Source organism: Mizuhopecten yessoensis, unplaced genomic scaffold, assembly GCF_002113885.1.
Source record: "Mizuhopecten yessoensis strain PY_sf001 unplaced genomic scaffold, ASM211388v2 scaffold6135_1, whole genome shotgun sequence".
Lineage (NCBI taxonomy): Eukaryota > Metazoa > Mollusca > Bivalvia > Pectinida > Pectinidae > Mizuhopecten > Mizuhopecten yessoensis.
This window is the reverse complement of record NW_018406397.1, coordinates 209,295-232,113: the sequence shown is the minus strand read 5'-3', so window position 1 is coordinate 232,113 and position 22,819 is coordinate 209,295. Positions and strand designations below refer to the sequence as shown.

At 33.6% G+C, this 22,819-nt stretch overlaps 1 protein-coding gene across 4 annotated transcripts in view; it reads left to right on the top strand.

The window, feature by feature from the left end:
* LOC110451528 (PR domain zinc finger protein 1-like) overlaps positions 1 to 22,819 on the top strand; it is a 57,470-nt gene that overhangs the window by 12,606 nt on the left and 22,045 nt on the right. For 2 of the 4 annotated variants that reach the window (XM_021499598.1, XM_021499597.1), the window contains exon 2: positions 18,267 to 18,433. In XM_021499598.1, coding sequence (XP_021355273.1) covers positions 18,267 to 18,433 — 167 coding nt within the window. Of the gene's footprint in view, positions 1 to 11,726; positions 11,966 to 13,428; positions 13,505 to 18,266; positions 18,434 to 22,819 lie in introns of those variants that run through there. The other 2 variants (XM_021499600.1, XM_021499599.1) reach the window with 2 other exon arrangements.

Here is a 22,819-nt window from a genome sequence, read left to right as displayed (position 1 = left end):
TCTTGTTGAAAATCTATATGGTGTAATTTTGTGCGTAAATCATCGAGGTAGCAGTAGAGATTTTGTCGTGCATGGTTAAGTGTGTATGGAGGTATATGGCCCGCCTTGTTGATACATTGTAACAGTATTGCACACGTTTAGAAACTTTCCTAGTGGGTTTAAAGTACTGAAAAATATTTAACTGCTGAAAAGAATGGTTTCTGCTTTAATGAGACTGCGGGAACCCCCACCTCGGTAGGAAGCAAACTGCGTGTAATTATTATCTAGTGTTGTTATCATCGTGTTTAACCTGTTTTGTCATGCCATTTGAAATCGAGGATCATGAAGCGACTTTTATAACTGTCCTTGTTGTATCTAGTACCAGATCGGGGTTTGATACGCTCATTGAAAACATTATCCGTTGATTCTTCGGTCACACAGACAATACAATCACCAATGATCTGGTCAAGCCAGCGAAATTCAAACATCGTGGGTAAAACCACAAGTATCGATTAATTAGGGATTGAATGTCTCATTGGCCCGAGAGATACGTGATGTCATTAACTGGGGTCATACACTAACAGTTTGTTCTAATTCAGGGGGTCATATCAGGAAATTAAGCGGAGAAATAAAAACTCCTGTTTCAGTGTTGTCATGTAAACACCTGTACTGTAATTTTAGACATTTATACAAATGGAAGATGAATAAAAAGATATCTCTTTCCTGGTGTCTTTTCAGGAATCATCATCAAATAAGACATAAAGAAAGAAGGTGAAGAAATTATCTGTTAAGGTCTTGCAGAACCGTTAAATTCTTTTGTGATACTTTGGTGCATAAGTGCCTATCAAAATGCAGTAGAAGAGAATTTAAGATGTGACAATTTAAATGCTACCTTACGGTATATAGTGCAAACATTACGGTGAATTCTGACTTCCGTCACAATTACGCTATCCGTAATTAATGCGTTATGTAGATCAGATTTTCCGGCTTGAATGCAGTAGATGCATTTTAAATAAGCGCTGAATAATAAACTGCACATCTTAAAGAAATAAATTTGTATCACAGGATATCTGATATGTTAGCTGACACAAACATACGAAAGTAGCCACTTTTATCTATAAAATGTATAATAGGTGGGATGGTAACCTGCCACGCATATAGGTAACCTTGACAACCGAATCTCACAATTCAAATGTACAGGTATTCTTAGCTATTTTGTACTGTGCAATTAGATTTAAGTCAGATGAACATCACTTTACTTCTGTTACTGAAAAAACTCAGAAAACCTCTCTTCTTATTAAATGCTTCTTTGAATTTTATTTTTATTTTGTCGGCAGCAAAAGCAAACTTTCTTTTCTGGTATCATAATTTTCAGGGAAAAATATTGAAATTTAATAAGGTTTATTTTGTAAATAAATTTATTATTGGATCTATGTATAATTTAAAATTAAATGCATATGCGTTCAGGTATGAAGTATTAAAAGTAATGGATACAATGAAAAATGGCCTAATTTTGTTACAATATTGTATAATTTCTGACAGGTTGTAACACAGATGCTAACACACTGTGTGAAACTACTATCAACATCAGAGGCATGGTCACGTTTATTTTTTTTCAACGGGAGAGATATTTATCAGTGCGATGATCCTGCATGTTGTGACAAAGTTGATACAAGTAGTTTCCAGGTGAAGTACGTGGACAGACACTTTTAACAATTTTACCCTGGCCAATATTTATCTAGAGTTGGATCAGAGCTACTCGGAAAGATGGCATTTAGCTGCTGTCATTGAGCAAGCGTTTTAACCTCTTGAATGATGTTGAACATTAGAATCTGATACCGTGTTTCATTTCGTATCCGCCACTTGGCATGACTTGATAGCCGTTAGCTACCCGAGCCCTGAACGACTACCTCTGATCGCTAATGTTACAACAGGTAAAAATGCCTGGGAGAGTGTTGGAACTGTCAACAGTTTAGCCTAATACATTAGTTTCTGGGGTAACCTTATCTGAAAGTTTGAATCAATTTTACTCTGGATAGAAGAGAAAATATTCATTTGCAAATAATAAAGGTTTTTGTATTTGTTCATATTGCGGATACCATCACGTAGAAGTGCTGGACGATTGCATTTTCCGTGGCACTCTGTGATACTTCAGAGCTTGCATGCTGTGCGTTTTTACCTGGTAACACGGGGCCTGTGTCCACTTTGTCGGGTAGGGAGGCAGATTACCGGGGGCACGCAGGTATGGAAAGCTGTCTGTCTGACAAGGAAAGGTCCAAAAATCGAAGGGGAATCAGACGGCATGGGGAGAAATGCCAGTCAAGTGTATACATTTCATTTGGGATGTGCCCGCTATTCAGTCAAACTAAATCTACGCAGCACTTCTTGACTTTCAACAGAAACTACATTTAAATCCCCCCAAACAATTAAAACATTTCACACAGCTTGACAGATTTTGCCTTTTTGATGACAAAAAAATCTCTTGTTTCATTTTTACTCAATGGGTATATAAACAGTTTAAGGTTCATCGTTTGAAATGCTTTCATGTAATTCTATTTGTTGCTCTATCGTTCATGATAAAGCACAGCAATTGAAACTAAAAATTGTATTCATTTGAAAAGTACATTGGAAACAACAAACCTGCATTAAACATTTGAAGTGGCTGATATAGAGTTTCAAATTGACCCTTTCAGATTAGAGAACTTAAAATGCACAGTAATACATTACAAAAATTACATTTTTTTTTAAATTGATAATGACAAGAAATAATTTATAAGGTAGGTATTCTCAACAGTTTGTTTTTATTTGTGTCCAAATTTTTTTAATTGTTCATGACTTAATGTGCATTTAGCTTGTAGAAATGGTTATAATATCGATGGCTTGTACATATTACAGTTATACCAGCATATAATGGTGCATGTTGATTTAAGCATTGAACTGTTTTCATTTGGGATTCATATATATAGGCAGTGTGAATGCCAACTGGACAAAGGCAAATTCAGCAAAGTGCATTACCACTTCATGTTTAATTTGACTTTGTCCAGTTTGCATTCATAATGCCTATGAATGCCAACTGAAAGCAGTTCTGAATACTTATATCTACAATTATTTTAAATCTGTTTATCACATAGAGGGTCAAGTTAACTTATAATTGTTCAGCACTAAATTCAAGTAATGTTATAACTTATAATTGTTCAGCACTAAATTCAAGTAATGTGATAACTTATAATAGTTCAGCACTAAATTCAAGTCATGTGATAACTTATAATTGTTCAGTACTAAATTCAAGAAATGTGATAACTTATAATTGTTCAGCACTAAATTCAAGTAATGTTATAACTTATAATTGTTCAGCACTAAATTCAAGTAATGTGATAACTTATAATTGTTCGGTACTAAATTCAAGAAATGTGATAACTTATAATTGTTCAGCACTAAATTCAAGTAATGTTATAACTTATAAATGTTCAGCACTAAATTCAAGTAATGTTATAACTTATAATTGTTCAGCACTAAATTCAAGTAATGTTATAACATATAATTGTTCAGCACTAAATTCAAATAATGTGATAACTTATAATTGTTCAGTACTAAATTCAAGTAATGTTATAACTTATAATTGTTCAACACTAAATTCAAGTAATGTATTTATCGTGTATGTTGCTTTAATGAAAAACAGCCATCTCTTCAAGAAAGGTCAGTGGTATCTAACGTAACAAGTATGACTTCAAAATGATGATGACATAATCAGGAACTGTCTGATATTCATAGCCTATTTGAATGTGGAAGGGTTATAGTGGCAATACCATGCAATGGTAAATAGAGTTTAACCAACAACAGCTGCAGTATGGATCTTTTGATTTAAAAGCTTTTTCCTGAACAATTTTAAACTATCTAGGTATGTTCAATTAAATCAGACTAAACCTAATACAACAATATTACAATACAGCGAAGAAGGTGGGAGATAGACAAAAAACCTGCTGAATTTGAAGGCAAATCTTTTTATTGATAATAAATTATCGTGACATTTATACGGAAGAGAAAAAAAATGTGAAATAAAATGGATTTGACACTTACATCTATTTTTGATTTTTTAAACTGTAGGAATCAGCAAACTATGTATTTTAGGTGATAACGTTTAGACGGGGGCAGCTTCAGAGCTCTGAACACGGGGTGTCCTCAGCGGAGTGTCTCAGCGGAGTCCACACACTATCTCCTTTCTACATCATAATATAAACATTTTGAAAGTGACTGGGAAGGAAATGACTTGGTAGCTGTGATAACATTATCATATTTAGCTATTTACACAACAGGTAATTGGTGATAGGCGTGCGTAGCTGATCCAGCCATTATACCGCATACACGTGATAAGATGACAACAGTTATCCGCAAAAGTTGTCACTGTCTATTACCCCTACACTATCACATCCTACCACCTCTAGCGACAAAGGTGAAAACACAAGGAGGACGTACAGGCGGCATGTAGGATCTTGTCTATTTAGTTCTGTGACACATGTTCCTGTACATAACATACAGGGTCTGTCTCATCTCTATCACAAACAATGTCTGTATCATTCCTGTAGCACTCTCACAGTCTAAAATATAAACTTTATTTATCTTACAGCAATTATGAAACAGGTTATTTCAACTTGTGTTAATCACTCTTGTTGGCCAAGATGTTAAGGTGCAGTGGGAGGAAACTGAAGTACCTGGAGAAAACCCACAGGGTTGGGCAGGTGACCCCATACCTTTTCACATCTGATTGGGGAATCGAACCCCGGGCCACTTAGGTGAAATGCAAGTGCGTTTTCCACTGCGACAACCGACAACTGGCACTTTAAAACCTCTAACATCTCTGGGTACATCTTGTTTATGTGACACACACACAATCTGACTTCTGCAAAATTACCTTTGTTGATGGAAAATGATCTTTTCGTTAAAATCAACATTTTAACTGGTGTTTTGTAATTTGTATAGAAGGCATAAAATTATGTCTCTTGTTCAAAGGTAAATTTCTCTGAGTGTTTGGTGACAGTAAAACAGTTTTCGTTCTTATTTTTGTCATTTGCATAAATTGAAATACAAAACTGATTTATTTACTTGAATGCAATAATATCCCTGAAGTTTTAACTTATGTGGTATGCTGGCAGAATCTGTTTTGATTTACACAAAAAAACTCGGGTTAGATTGAAAAATAATCCAGTTAAATCTTTCCTACTGAATTCTCATACGTCCGGTTCAGTTTTGCTGACAGTATGAAAGAAATTTGAAATGGCCACTGTTATGAGCACTTTAAAAGGCTTGTACTTTCTACATTACACAATAAATTCATACAACTCCACGCCACTTTGTCAAACATTTTAAACATATTTAACTTCATGATGCAAATGTATTAAATTTTGATAAATGGTTTTACACATTTTTTATTTTCAAAAAGATTTTTTGACTTTTTTCTCTAAATAATCTTCCAAAGTACATTTGCTATTGTTAGAACTCTTTAAAGATTCAAAGTCACTTTTTGTAATTATAGGGTACATTGAAAAGAACATCATAGTAAACACAATTTTTTAGACGAAAAACTTCAATCCAAACATTCAGCTGATAGAGATTACTGTTTGCAGACCGTCAAAAGAGGTTCTGTGTCTATTGTAAGCTTAACTTTGCTTGTTGTTATGCAAACATGAAAATTGAAATTGAAATTGGTTTTGAAGAAGAGAAAGTTTTCAATCCATTTTAAATAAAAAAGATATTTTAAATTATTTGTAGTTGCAGATATGTCATCAAACGGTATGGCAATCAATTAGGCGGCGAGTAGTTTTTACAAGAAAGGATCAAAGAGGCCATTCTTAGGCTTTTGACATTGAAATCATGCTGTAGAATGTTGACTTACACATAGAAAGTGTACTTAAAGAGGTGCATAATTCAAATATCTAGGAGAGAGAAGGAAATCAAATGCAAATGCAGGAAGTTTGAGTATTGAAACTGTCTAGTACATTAACGGAGAAAAAGTGAAAATTAAATTTGATATGTTGTACAGTGCATTTGAGAGAAAAAGACAGACGTATCAAATAAAAATAATTTTATTTATAGTCAGAGACCAGCAAATGAAAAGGAGGAGAAAAGACTAAATTTTGTTTCACTGTCAGAGTCGCAGCAGTAGGTTCAGTCCTTCTGTTTATATGTGTGTGATAAATGAGGTAAGAAAATTATAAAAAAAATACTGATCTCCTGAACATTTCCTCAACATATGGACTTAATTTTTACATTCAAGACGTTTCTCCGAACATATTAAAAAAAAGGGGGGGGGGGGGGGGGNGGGGGGGGGTGAGTAATAGTATTTTTATATCAGTGTTTTTTTCTGCATTATCACAAGAGATCTAGATTAACTAAAATCTCCACTTGTTAAGATTAAGGCTGCATGAATGCTGCCATACTGTTTGAAATCTCCTCTATGAAAGAGTTCCAGAAAGAGTTCAACTCTAAGATACTTGTTAAATATCTCCATGATTTGAAAGGTGACTTAAGGTTACATGTTCCCTGATAGGACTATTTTTCACTTGTAAAATATGCGAGGTAACATATATCCTTTAGGATATAGGTGATTTACATATTGTTAGGATTTATGTTTTTAAAAATTATCTCCCTTAATACATATTATTAACTTTTTCTTTTAATAAAATTTATTCATTCAGAATGATATAACATCATAAACTTCTGCATTAACTTTCAAATGTGTTGTTTATACATCAACCAGTTTCAGAGTGTCACAGTATAAAGCTCTTTTGGAATGGTGATAAATGTTGTACAGTATAACATATATCCTTAATGCGGTGGCGGATCCAGAGGGGTTTTTGTGCTTCAGGAAACCCCCCACCCTGAGAAGTTTCTTTAAAAATCATGTATTTTTACCATTTTCCTTAATTTTCCCCCACTTTGACCCCCCCCCTGGTAATTTGGACCCCCGCCCAGATAGGTCTCTGCATCCGCCACTGTTGAATTAAGTGGGTATGTACAGCATTATAAGTTAAACAGCTGGTAGTGTGTTTACCTGTGTGTATACTATTCACCTGTGACAAATGACAGGTAGATATCCTTACCTATTACTGAATACCTGTGACTTTACTTCCACTATTTAAAGAGATTTAACCATGCATGTCATAAAATTACCTGTTGATTAATTAAATCTCGCCCGTTGACAAGTTATTTACTACCTGTTAATTGATCTATTGGTTGTGTATTACAGGTGAAAGTTGGCCCTTACCTGGGCTGCTAATCACTTGATTACTTATTGATTAACACCTTGGGAGATATATACCTGATTTACCTGTCACATTGAACATTTTACCTGTTGATCAGTTGATTAGTGTGTGTACCTTAATGTAATGTATATACACCTGTTCAAAGAATGCAGGTGGTTGATTTTTAATTAGAATAGATTATAATGGGATGTCATGTATATCAATTAAAAGGGTTTAGAAACAGCAAGTTTTCAATTATTTAAGATTACTTTTCATGAATTTCCCTTAATTTTGCACAAATGTGATATACCCCTCCTCATCACAAAAATAAACTCTTATAAGTGATCAACATCTTCAACACTGATGATTTTGTTCACCTCAGGTATGAAATCTAAAAGTCAAAATGATGAAGAAAAAGATGCTTTCTTATGAAGGTGTGAACATTACAAATGTACTAACAACAAACTTGGTAAGGGATGGTTAAAGTAAAACAAATCTTTATAGTATCTCTAAAGGTTTGTTAAAATTAAAATTAAAAAAACTTTACAATTTCTGTTAAGGTGTGCTTACTTACTAAGTAAACTTTACAGTATCTGAAGATATTCCTCAATATGTCAAGAAAATGAATGACATTTTAGAGATATGAGTTTATAATGAATTACAGACACATTCTGGTTAATATAGGGTTCTTGCATAATGCTGACAAGTTTGCCGCTACAGATGATAAATTTAGGGTGTAACATTCATCAAGTACTGCCTAATGTGTAGAAGTGAAACAGGTAATCCCTGAGTTCTGATGCTGATAGAGATTCAGAACCGTTGAATAGATTACCTGGAAGTCAATTATAAATACATAACAAATTAATTAAATGTCTTCTTATAAAAGGCCTTTTTTTATGGAGAGCATCCTCTCAAAATACCTGGTGAACAACTTAATGGAATTGTGTGCCATTAAATAAATTATTTTGACTACGAGCTGTAAATGAAAACTGTGTATTGTAATGACCAAGCTTGAAGATGAAGCTGAGTTGCCACTTTACCGGTTAGAGAGGGGGAAGCTTGTTTATACAAAACTTTGTTGGGAGAGAATTTTATAACCCAATAACTGCTGTATATGACAGTATATTAGTTTTAATTTCAACGAAAAGTAGCATAATATTTTTACAAACAAAATGTCATCGTCAGAGGTAGTGTTGTCTTAGAGAGGTATATTACCTGTAGTATACACCTGCCAGTACATATATACCTGAATCAGATTGTAATTTGACTCAAAGTCCAGTGGGATCAGTCTAGGACACATCAGGTGTATCAGACATCAGACCACTCTCCCAGGTGTAGACATGTAAACCTTCTCGTTATGATACAGATAATGCTCCTAAACAACGCATGGACGGTCTATCTATAGTCAATATTTTGATATAAAAAAGTCAACAGCTAATAAGAAAAATGAATTTTGAAAATGTAATCCCATATTCAATTCCATATTTTATTTCAATCCAGTTAAAGTTCTACCCTCTTCAAATTCAAATATTTTCAATTCACATCATCTCAAAATAGTCTTACTGTTTTTGATAAACAATCCCATCCAAACTACAGTATGAACTATCCGTCTATTTCATTGCTGTAATGGAAGATTTCTGAATAAAATGTTTATATAGGCCTTGCCTGCAGTTGAATTCCTTTGTTTTTGAAGAATAAAATATCTGGAATTAAAATGATAAACTGTTTATTTATTTACAAATGCTGAAGACAAATTTCATGTCAGAATACAATTTTCCATTAAGATTTGTAAAAAATATTTCAATATCTGTTCATAGGATTAAGTTTTGCTATAATAAGAAAAGTGAAACCATATAAAACAAACAGTCTGTCTGTATATTCCTTTCATCAGTATTCTGGGCTTTAAGAAAGGGAGATGTTGTTTTTTCAATGATATACCAATCTATTATCAACAATGTGTGTATCAAAATAATAAAAGTATTAAACAAACCAAACAACTTTTATTATCTGACCAAACAAGGGAATCCTTAACTCTGACATCAAAGATCAAAGTCGGACAGGTAATACAGGTGTCAGCTTTGTAACAACAATCAGCAGTTTTGTGTTTATAGATCCAGTTAAATCCTCCTCCCCCAGTTTCGCTGCTCTCTCCCCATAACAAAAGTTGATCCCCCTAATTTCTCTGGCTTCATCTCATTATCTGCTCATCTGTAATCCTTAACAAGAAATAGAACAGGTATTACCTGTGCTATCTACAGGTAATCCTGGACGATCTATTTTCTTTCCGCTTACACGGACAGATAACGTCCTGCAAGATCAATGTGATTTGTCCAATGCTGTGGTAGATTGATTATGAAGATGATAGTGAGTTTTTCATGGATGGTGAGATGATCTTATTTATGTTACCTGTATTTTTACCTGGTGTACAGGTGTTCCATTATGTAGCGTTACATGCCTGGCCGGGTGGATGGCTTCATCTCCAGTGCTATTGTCATTGCTTGTAAAGCTGTTCAAATCTGCCCTATACAAATGTTTGGAACAATATCAGAAATGTGAAAACTAAACAATGACGAAAGTGACTGATTCATTATCTCATGCTAAAGAATTATCTCCAGTTCAACTTTTTGAGGGCAAAGTAATATATTCAGATAATCTATTTTTTTGATTTTAAGTTTTATACAGTATGTCTATTCATAAATGACAGACAATCATTTTCCTGTAATATTTTTTTCTCTATTAATTTGATAATATGAAATAAAAATAAATCACATCCTCTCCTTTAGTGTTTTTTCTCATAATTATATTATATATATAAAGAAAACCTAATTAAATTTATAAATGAGAATTTAAAAGTTTACACTAACAATGCTGTAGACATTTTCTCTTGTTTTAGAACTAGAAATATTTCGTTATAAATGAAACATAAAAAAACATGATTAACTGATAGGGCCGACATTTCTCCTGACAGTAAGGGACTAGCAGGGTCATTTGTTAGAAACTGTTGGATATATTTGTAGACAAACTCGATTGATTAACATCTAAATGTGGATTTTGTCGTCAGAAAAAGCGGCCTTATCACGAACAGTGAATTTCTTCACTTATCTGGGGCTCAGTAGATTCGACTAATGAAGTCAGGGATTAATGATTCCACGGAGAAATTTGTTTGTCTTAAGTAGCTGCTTATCCCCACATGGGGAGCAAGAACTTACAGGGAGACTTACCCAGAGTGGGGATGAAGTGACTTTTAATATGAGGGGTCAGAAAAAAATTAGTGTCCCTATCTCAATCTTTACAATTCAAAGAGAACTTTTTCCTCCTGCAGAGTTTTACATAAGTGTTTGTAGGTAGACTGCTCTCGTTGAGCCGGTGGCGTCGTTTTACTACTTCATGTAGCAGGTATCCATCCGTTATGTTAATCAATACGATAGATCTCACATGTTTTAAAAATCATCTCTCGGATATTTGGGTACATGATTTATCAAGAATAGATAGATTTACATGTAGCTTATGTGATTATAAACATATATTTTTAATACAGAAATAGAATATGTAATTTCATTTAAAAGTATAATGTTTACTTTAAATATTTTCTTATAGCATCCTTACCTAATCAACCCAACCCAAGTCGAATAATGTTTCTATGAGTATAAAGTTAAAAGTTGTGGGACCCTTATAAAATTAATTGAAAATTGAAAATAAAATTGATAGGAAAAATAATTTTGTTTTAAAGGTTAAAAATGAAATATATAAGAAAGAGAGCGTGACAGTGATGTACAATTTATAGTTCTCCTCTGGAGCTTGTATGTGTGCAGCAGTGTATTGCAGAGATAGCAGTCAGCCCAGACAGGCTGCTGGCACTGATAATCAATATCTGTGGCCAGCCTCTGATACTGACTAATCAGAGCCAAGCATTCTGATGGCTGACCAATCAGCAGGGTGCCAGCCACTGCAGCCAACCTCAGTCTGTCCATTGCTGACCCATATCACTCAATGTTCTGATAATATCCCATTTTCACTGACTGACAGGATATAGACCATCCCCTCCCCTCCCCCTCATAAATATTCATGTCTGTTGTTTTAACTTCTCAATTTTTTCTGTTAAAAATTTCCTTCTTTGAAATTAAAACAAAAGAACATATTTCCTCCTTTTTTAGTGTGTGAATCTTAGGTAAATGAAATTTAAAGAATTTGTTTTGCATTCAATGTATTTCATAACAGAAGACTTTAAATGCATTGTTAGCTGTTGTTGATATTTAGATAATGACTCATTAATGCTATCAATACCTTATACATTGTTGGTGTGGGGAAAATATAGATGATTCTATAGATAGGTAACTGTGTGTGATCCCCCTCTACTCCTCTGTCACCCTACCCGGGGTACTGGAGCATCACCCTAACCTAATCTTTCCCAGGTAGAAGACTATAGACTGACCCTACAGGTAAATCAATAGGTGTAACAGAGGGGCTGGCTCAATGTGGCTTTATCAGTGCTCTCAGTGAAAACAATTGGTTTAGAGTCATTTACACACATTGTAACCAAGTCCTGCGAGGAGGAAAGGTGTGCACTTTATTTTACTTCTGTCAGACCGACAGCCATGTGTTCTGGTAGCCGATAGGAGTACACAGCGACACTGTTACTGTTACACCCACTTACTGGGGTGCTCGCATTGTTTACAATTACCGGGCAATATTTTGAAAATTTTCACACAAGAAAATCACCATGTTGCTGAGATTACCTGGATGTGGCAGTAAGTAAATACTTATTTTTTTAAAGATAATTTGATTTCATTATTTAAATAACAGCTTTCTTTTCAAAAAATTCTTAAAATAATTAGTCATTATAATATTATTTTCTATTTCATTATATTATTATTTTCTATTTCTAATCAATTCTTTCTATTTTCTCTCATACAATAATATTATGGGTGTACAAATAAGCCAGTATATTAACTTATCATTTATATTCTTTTTCATAAAAACTGTCCGTTTTTAAATGTCTTAAACATTTAAAGCAAACAATTTTTTACAGCATTTCCTGATACATGTTTACCTTGTGTATTTATCGAGATCCTGAAGTCAACAGCATGTTAAGATGTTAATTTAGCACCGCTATCACTGAAGCGTGACCGCTGAAATATATATTGTTACTTTTAAAAGCAATTATGTCATAAACGTTTCTTCAAATAAAATGTTCAAGTGAGAAATAAAAATAAATGAAAATTGAGATGACAAGATACGAGCTAGAACTCAGTATTTACGGTTAATGGTTAAGTTAATTGTGTTTGATTTTAAATATGATTCCTTTTAAATTAGACAATTGTTGCAGAATTAAGACATGTCCGAACAGTGATCTGTAACAAGTTTTCAGTGTTGAGCAACTGTGTTCTAACTTGTAACCCATCCTATTGTGTGACAGCCGGGAAGAAGATTGTTAGGGTCATATTAACTAACTACATAATTTTCTTTTTTTCTTTAACATCAATTAAGACACTTGCTGAGAAATCTTACTTTATTTAATACACAACTTTTAACCCTTCAATTATACCACTTGGAGCAAGTCGAACATTACCATATTTTCATTTCATCAATGTTTGGAAAAGCGTACCACAGGTAGATGATACCGATTAATAGCCACTTAATTCTAAGTAAAGTCGGGAATATATCCTAATTGCATGCCTGCCTGGGTAACATTTCTCCCGGCTCACATTCTAAATAGATTTATGATATTTTTCCTATAAAATGAGTACATGTACCTTCATTTTTTCTGTGATTTTTGAAGATTAACGAGTGATTTGTTGGTATTTGAGATTGGACATGATCTGACAAGAAGACTTTCTTTATTAGATCTATACTTTCAAACACAGGACATGATGAAAAGTATAGCTACTTAATTAACTGATACACCTGTAAAATATTTATTGCAACTAACAAGAATAAATCATGTTCAATGATGTCTGAAGGAAACTTTTGATACAACTGTGAATAGAACGAAGGTTATTTTCAATTTTAATGATTATTACTTTGTATCGCTTCGATTGAAAGCAATCTTCTAAAAATATGTGTCGGTGCATGTTGAGAAAAAGATCATAAAAAATATATATATGTATGAAGCGTTAAAAAGTTTATTAAGTAAAATGAGTAATTTAGTTGGAACACTCAGTAACTTTATCAGAAATTGAATTTGAAAGTCATTTTAAAGATTTCTGTGGAAGCTCTCACACGGAGTGTAAATTTGCCAGTCATGAAGTACTGGGATGGTATAGGGAGAAGGAAAACTTTACCAAAAGGTATGAAATATAAAATGATAATTTTTTCTTCAATTTACAGAACTTAGCACGATCGTATCTTTGTTTTTAAATTTGAAAAAAGAAAGTTTAAAGAAAAATGACATAACAAAAATACTAACTAACTAGAAAAGATGATTTTTGAAGTTCAACTTTCCGATGAACAGCAGTGTTAATTGATTGTGTCTACCTGACTCAGTAGTGGTGTTTAAGTATTTCTGATTGACCACAGACACTAGAGATTGACCACCATTCAAGTGTTTTGATATCCGTATCATCAACATATTTGTTTTCCATTGTTGGTATGCAACCGTATGGTAATTATTGATAAACCATAAAATGATAGGATGGTCGACTCCTAATTCAAGCTGGCAGATGGTATTGAGGAAATTATTTCTCATCCTTAACTTTCGGTTAAAAACAACTTTATTATGATAATGAGATATTAAAAGGCAAATAAAAAATTCTTATTAAAAAGAAGATATATATGTAAACTTGTATTAATTATAAAGGTAGATATATACAGAAGAATTGAACTTTGATTTTATAAATAGCTAGGTGTTAAGAATATCAATAAAATTAACTTGTGACGTAAGAAAAAGGTTAACAAATTATCAAAAAGATAAAATCCTGACATAATGATTAACATAAACACAATCAAAATTTAATTGAAACGGAAATGTGAAGAAATGTTTGTTTTCCATGTTTTATTCCATCTGTTACAAGCATGTCAATGATTAATGAAAAGCTAATTGTACGCCAATCTGTGACACGAGGTTCCCCACCATATATGGTGCAAACTGATGTTATCCATTACCAATACAAAGCCAGGGTTGCTATAGATTTTTTCTTCATTTCTACATCAACGTTAAATGTCTTTATTATCGCCATTTGTTCTTTTTCAATTTTCCTCTTTAATGCGATGGGAAGAGTTGATATGGAATTGACTTATCATTTAGTTTTCTATTTGTTTTGTGTTTATAAAGAAGTTTTTTTATCTCCGAGCTAAGCTGTTTGCTCAAATTGAATAGTACGTCTTTTGTTATAACAATAGGTAAAACATGCCTTTCATCATTGATGAATTACTTTCAAAAATCTGTTGCCAATACCTGGTGATATTTCTTGTGTTCACCCAATTTGGTGCTAAATCTATCGTTTCATGTCTAAAGTCGGCAGCATTGTGTAAGTCCATGTAAACAGTAATTACCTGGGCGTATGCTGATAACCAATTGATTTGTCATTTAGCGTAAAAATGTCATTTTCTTCTCGGAAAATATTAATGATCAGCCCTGAAATAAGGCTTTTAGGTGTAATGACTTAAATGTAATGTAGTGCATCTTAGTACTAAATATCTGCTGTATTGAGTTTTCTATACTGAATATCTGCTGTATTGAGTTTTCTATACTGAATATCTGCTGTATGTTTTAGGTTTGCTTTACTGAAAACATGCTTTATAGAGTGTCCTATACTGAATATATGCTGTAATGAGTTTCTATACTGAATACCTGCTGTATTGAGTTTCCTATACTGATAATAAGCTGTATTAGGTTTTCTATACTGAATACCTGCTGTATTGAGCTTCCTATACTGATAATAAGCTGTATTAGGTTTTCTTTACTGAATACCTGCTGTATTGAGCTTCCAATACTGATAAGCTGTATTAGGTTTTCTATACTGAATACATGCTGTATTGAGTTTCCTATACTGAATATATGCTGTATTGAGTTTTCTATATTGAATACCTGCTGTATTGAGCTTCCAATACTGAATATATGCAGTATTGATTTTTCTATACTGACTATATGCTGTATTAGGGGTTTTTATACTGACCTGCTGTGGCTGTGAGATGAGGCACAGAATTACAAGTACAGCTGCTGATTATAATGTCTCTAACTTTTTACTTATTAATGACCACTTTGAAAATAAATAATGCAACAAATTTTAATGTAAGTAACTTTTAGATATGTTTTTGCAACAAAATATGGTACTGAAATAATTATAGCTGATTAAAATAACAATGGTAGTTTTACAAAATAAAAAACACATATTTTGTAGAATGAGAAAATTTTATAATGATTTTTAGATGTTACATTTAAAAAAACACCCCCCCCCCCCCCCCTGAAAGGGTTCAGTGATTTAAAAACATAGTAATTCAACTTCACTATGGAGGTGTAATAAATAGTTAATTAACCCTTGAGATTAAGTTGTAGAATTGGCCGGAATCAGAGCAGATATCACATTGACATGGTTATCAACGCTTCATTGAAAGAAACAGGGGGATGAAACAAATCAAGTAGAAAAATTGAAATAAAAACATCATTTTTATCATAAATATTATTGGTACATCCTATTGGCTTTTCCCCCAGCATGGTGTGAGGGAGTTATCAGCCCTCCTCATCACCACGGCATTTGTGCTTCCTGTTCACCCACTGAAGGCCGCCTGCGAGGTTTTGTCAGCCCGCAATCTTGCGGAGCAGGCAAGCCGTGTGCTAGCCCCACGAAGGCTCCACACAGACAGTGTAGGATATGTAGTAATCTTACGGAGCCATGCGTATCAGCTGCTAAGTCACCAGTCTTAGTCTCTTCACCTCTTAACTGTAACCAGCGACAATTTATGAAAACTGAATGTGAAATGTATACATTTGTAAAATATCTAACATTCACTTGGTTTTTTTTCTTCAGTGCTACCATGTACTGTTTAAAAATGCAAGTAACAGGATTAGAGATTTCATCAAGTTATATTTCCTTAAACATTTTTTTTTTTGGTAGCTATTTTGAAATGTATACATCATTCTGCATTTGAATTTAAAAGTTTTATAAGGTAGTTAAAGATGTTAAATATACAACCATCTGATATTGGATGTTTATAATAGGACTATCAGATTATTTTCTTTAGAACTTACGAGAGCATGTCCGTCAGATTGTGAAACTGCATACAGTAACAGTGAGTGTACTTTAAGCCTAGGCTCTTGTGGGTCTTGGTGAATAGTTTTTAATGAATATTTTAAATTTTTTTTGTGATTTTCCTTGAAATGTGTCTAAAACATTTGACAAACTTCTGCTTATGAACTTGCTAATGAGATGAGATGAATAATAGTGCAATATTTTTTTATTTAATTTATTCAACTTTTCTTGTTTTCAACATTTTATACTTGAGAATCTCGGCGCCAGATTTTGGTGATAAGGATATTTCTCATTCAGTAGGTAATAACTACAGGACTTTGTTGTTTTAGATTAAATTGAACCAATATGTATCAGAAATCATCATTTTGATTTGAAAGAAATGTGTAAATGAATAAAGAAAAATTGTCGATATTTGCTGTTCAAATTTGACAAATAAATCACACAGTAGTTTTTGTTTAGAAACAAAACAGATCATGTGGTTCGACCTTGAAGTGTCATTGCCCTAGGTAACCGGAGTGTTTGTGGCCATTGAGGATTATTTGCCCTTATACTTATCCCCGTAACAACTTGAACAGAAGTCCGCAGGATTCCCAGGGAAACCGGGCGTTCTTTGGACCTCTCCCTAGGAGGTGCAAAAGATAGTGAATGAAAAATTGTGCTTTTGCTGATAAATGCCAAGTACTGACCCCCTTGACTGGAGCTATTTTTCTCCTTTCTGATTTGATATTGTCAGGTGAAGATGCTGTGGAAAGTCCAAAGGATACCACAACCGGGGAAGGTGGCGTTGTCCACAGCGATAAGATAAAGTCGTACCCGTACTTGAATGTTTCGATGTTGCAAGCCTATATTTGCTTGTTTGTTTGAAAGTGTTTGCTTATGAAGATAGCCGGCCACTTTTCTGCTCGGCAGGAATTGTAGGAGATAGGCACCATGTGCATCAAACAGAAAAATCCCACTCTTTTCATCTTCTCCTCTCCCACTTCAAAGTTCTAGCAGATCAGCTAGACTTATCTTTATTGTATAGCTAGCTGTACGTCCTGGAGAATGGCTCTTACCTCGTCACAGATCTCTCCGAGTGATAGTACTTTTTTCTTTGAAAGTTTGGGGTCTTGTTTTCTTATTCTCATTCCTCATGAGCGTAAAGCTTCATGTGGGATTATTCCAAGGATTTTCAAATTTGTACAAATTTATCCATTCATTTAAAAACCTATTAGTATGGCCTGAAAGATTTGCTACTGAGACATATTTTTCATTCATAATGTATAACCCAGATAGAGATGCACACAAAAGATGGACAGATATATCTCAATCTTGTTCAAATCACGGAAATGTTTTATTAGCAGAAATGGAAACAAGCCTATCAAATAGTCATAAAAGCCGGTCTAAGGATGAACGATACACTTAAAACATGTTTTAAATTTCAAGGAAAATCATTGACTATAATGTTCTATCTGACCCGCAACTTTCTCACATCCAACTTTCAGAACTGCTTTTCTTATTCTATTAATAAATATATTTCTATATATCGATGTTGCTCCGTACGGATGTGAAGTAATTTTGTCATCCCGTTGACAAAAATCTGTTGGTTCTATCGTAGAAATTTTTAGAATTAGTTTATAACCCTTTTGGATGACGTAAGGATGTAAGTAAAGCTGAGAAAATCTACCTATTTTATGAAAGTGTTTCTTATATCCTTCTGCAATCCCGTTACATATGAGAAAGCGATAACAAACATTCGCAGGTATGTCGCCACTTAAAATTAATATCTACATAAAATGTAATTGTTTTTAAGCAGCTGATGAAGAAATTGATATTTCCTTGATTATAGAATATTTTATTTAATTGCATTTTTACGTTTCAGACATGGAGGAAGGATGGGATGCAGGCAACCTGAAGGAGGATGAGTTTGAGGAATTCTGCGTCTACATTGTCCACGACCGTGCATGTGAACGCGTGTGCCAGAATCGAGCTCAAGCCTCCCTCCCTCGCAACCTCACACTCAAACCGTCACAGAGCCAATCAAATAATGTAAGCATATTTTGATTCTTTTGTGTTCATTCTGTTTTATTCTGTCTATTCTGACCATCTGATAAAATCTATTAAATAACCGTCTGCTATTCGGTGACCCCTGGTTGAAAGAAAATACAACAAAGTCATCATTGATTTTATTTTCTGCTATTTGCAAGAATGCATCTCTTTTGTAAAATTTCCTAAAATATCTATAAAATTACCTCCCTTGGAAGTTAAAAAGATGGTCAGTTTAGATAAGGAGATAAAACTTCATACAGTGCTAGAAAATTGTAATCTGTGTGATATTTTCTATTTCTAATTTTTCTCCAATTTATCATTACTTGGAATTTCTGGCTAGTGATTGTCTTAAGCCATTTGTTTCGATCTTATACCAACACTATTCTTGGTCCTCCATTTTATTTTGCCTTGTTGTAACCTCTGAACTTTTGCAGAGCCAACTAGTCATACCTTCCATTAGATACTGAAGATTATAACTACTGTGTTATTTGTTAGATTGGGGAGAAAATAAAGCTGAAGTGTGCTTTGAAAGCTTATTTGCAGACTTACGGAAAGATTCTTTCTACCAATTGATGTTTAATTTGGTTTAGATATTGTCTTTACAGAATAAGAAATAATTTCAATTTTCTTGGTTTCTATTCACGTTTGTTTTGAATGACGGTATCAACTTCGCAGGAAGTAGAATTATATTCACTTACGTTATAAGCTGACACAAATGAGAATTTTTTAGATAAAAACCATTTAAAAAGGCATTTTTTTATCCCATTAATTCCCGGACATTATTGTATATGATCCTGTCAAAAAACCAAGATGACAGAACCAGATAAGGATTATACGTTACGATTCTGTTAGTATGTCTGTAACTGCACACCATGGTGAGTGCTAATGATGCCTCAGGTCTTTTTTACGAAAATCTTCAAGTGCCAATTTTGATTTTACCTTCGTTTCTTTGTATGGAATGATTTACAGGCACAAGACCAGAGTGTCAAAGTGATCTATCTCCTATTGAAATGTTTTAAATGTGATCGGATGAAAAGTGCATTTTATATACCCCTAACACAAATTGATTGGGTCTGCTCCATTACCAATTTCTGACAGACGCTTATGTAGTATTAATCAGTGTTAATGAAAGATATTCACATTTTACAACTCAGATTTATTTTTTTTTATCTCTTAATTGATTTTTTTTTTCTTTTCTGCAATTTTCGAGCAATAAGGATTGCATTACTCATTATTTGTAATTAGAAAAGTTTCTTTTTTCCTCACATAGAACTTGATATTACATTTGAAGTTGTAAAGTTTGAAGCACTCGACACTTATGTGTCTCTTAAATCTGACAACACGCTTTTTAATGTTCACGTTGACAAACTCTGCAGGGAAACAATCCATGTAATACGGGGAAACATTCCATGTAACATTTCCATCTGGTAAAACTTTGAAATCTTCTGGACAGTAACGATATATGTAAAACTTATACTTTCAAGTACTTTTGTGTTTGTTTTTCAAAGATTTTACTTTCACTTTTGGTTTGATTCAAAATAAGGTGATTGTGTCCTTGGTGCCCATTTTAATACATTTTAAGTTCCTTATTAAAAAGTGTTCTCTTTATATAGTTTTCAAAACAGGTACAAGGACATAGGCGTAATTTCGCTCCGTTTAGCCTTTCAATACCTCCTCTCCTTTCCCTTTAAAGAGATCGGGACATTTTTCAAAAGAAATCATTATTTGGTTAATTTTACGCAACACCACACCACAAGTGACTTAAGCTATCTGTATAATTATCACAGTACTAAACTCACTCATCTCATAAATGTATACATTTTATAAAAAGGAGAAATTATGTGTTTTTCATGCTTGTTTTCTTTTTATTATTGTATGAATTCAAGATAAATACCTATAATGATGTCTAACAATTTAACCAATTTGGGGCTACTTTCATTTTAAGAGTAGCAGAGTGTTGAGTTCACAAAGCCGGGGTCATTCTATTTGTCATGGTCAAGTCCCCTGCAGTGGTAATTTAGGGGAAGAGACAGAATATATCTGTCTTACTTTCATTGTCGTTCAGCCCTTGAAAACACTGACAGGTATCAGTTGACATTTAATTCAGTTTTATTGGTGAAGAAAAGTCATCTTAACGTGAAAATGAACTTGTTGAAATTTTGCTTTTTTGTGAAGAGCTGAATGTACAAGCAGGTTTGGTGAATTTGAACATGAACTTAAACGACTCAAGGTGGATTTTGATGGGTGGGGTCACAATGATTGAAACCAAAATCTTGTGAGAAACAGAGGTAGGAGCAGGTGCTTGGTCTTCCTGGTGACCCCAGTCAGGACGCACTGAATACCAGCAAATCATAGAAAAATACCCTTAGAACTTCTGTTTTGATAGAAAACATGCCTGATACAAGTTTCCTCTAGAATCACAAGATTAAAGTTGTAAGGGGAGATACACATTCACCATTTTGATAGAAGTCCTTGCCAAAGGTTCTATTCACAAAACACACTTTCAAAGGTATATTTTGCATTTTAGCAAATGGAAAATGAAAACTGTACATTCAGTACAGGTATAGAGGTGTTTGTACCTACAGTACAGGTATACAGGTGTGTGTACCTACAGTACAGGTATACAGGTGTTTGTACCTACAGTACAGGTGTACAGGTGTTTGTACCTACAATACAGGTATAGAGGTGTTTGTACCTACAGTACAGGTGTACAGGTGTTTGTACCTACAGTACAGGTATACAGGTGTTTGTACCTACAGTACAGGTATACAGGTGTTTGTACCTACAGTACAGTAGTACAGGTGTTTGTACCTACAGTACATGTGTTTCTACCTATAGTACATGTGTTTCTACATACATTACAGGTGTACAGGTGTTTGTACCTACAGTACAGGTATACAGGTATTTGTACCTACAGTACAGGTATACAGGTGTTTACCTACATTACAGGTATACAGGTGTTTGTACCTACAGTACAGGTATACAGGTGTTTGTACCTACAGTACAGGTATACAGGTATTTGTACCTACAGTACAGGTGTACAGGTGTTTGTACCTACAGTACATGTGTTTCTACATACATTACTGGTGTACAGGTGTTTCTACCTACAGTACAGGTATACAGGTATTTGTACTTACAGTACAGGTATACAGGTATTTGTACCTACAGTACAGGTATACAGGTGTTTACCTACAGTACAGGTATATGTTCATGGAATTTTAAGGTATACAGAACGTTTAGTTTGATTTTAAAGTATCAAGAAGTGTTTAGGTAACCTTATTAAATCATTCATTGAGCAAGGAGACAATGTTTATTTCTATTTGAAACAGGTTGTTTATAACAATCAAACATGTACATACTAAGTAAAAACAGGTTTACCATCCACAATTTTGCTCAATGGAATAAAGCTTGAAAATGCTGCATATTGTGTTTTTATGGTTAAATGATTTGATAAAATTTAGATGTAATTGGTTTTGAAAGGTGTTGATAAGTCTCTGATGCCCTTTCATATATATATACTTGATAGTTTACACAAGTCATATATTAATATATTTTTAAAGCTGGAAACTGTCTCAAGTAAGAATAAACATCAAATGACAAATAAGTAGATTTATTGGGTTTTCATGTCTGATCTTGAAATTTCACTCAACTTTTTAACATGTATTTATGTATGTAATCATGAAAACCATCGAGTTTATACGCAAACTTAATCGGCATGAAAACCTCAAAAAAAAATACTGCCAGCGGAATTTTCATTAAACTGGAGCAATAAAATAAATTTGTTATCGTAAATATTTTGTTAATGGAAATAAAACCCACAGAGCTACTTTAACCTTAAACACAGGTTTCACTTGATTGTCAATATGCAAATTAGGAACCATCGCGAAGGTAACAATGTGTTTGCGTCCGACAATGGCGTTTAGTTATCTTATTCCAGAGGACTTGAGTCTTTTACCATTGTGACAGACAATACAGTTTGTAATGAAATTCTCCATACAAAGAGTAAATAAACACCTGAGAGTTAAAATTACAAATGAAATACAGTTATACACGTCCAAACCTTTCGCCAAGCTTATTCTTTTGTGCTAGATCTAGAGTTCCTTGGAACTTGAGAATTCTTACAGTTTAGTTGTAACAGTTTTGTTTAAACCTTGCTGGAATGGACTTGTACATCATGATGACGGTAATAAAAGTAACAATTTAAATATTTCTGTCTCTGGTCGTAACACACACCTTTTGTTATGACGTAGAAAAAAATGCAAAATAACTCCTCCATAAACAGAGTGTATGTTCCAGTAAATTTGATACAGTCCCTAGTGTCAAACTTTGTAACCAAGGTAATCAATTGATTGACAGTTGCTCACTGGGGGAGACATCAGTAATTGG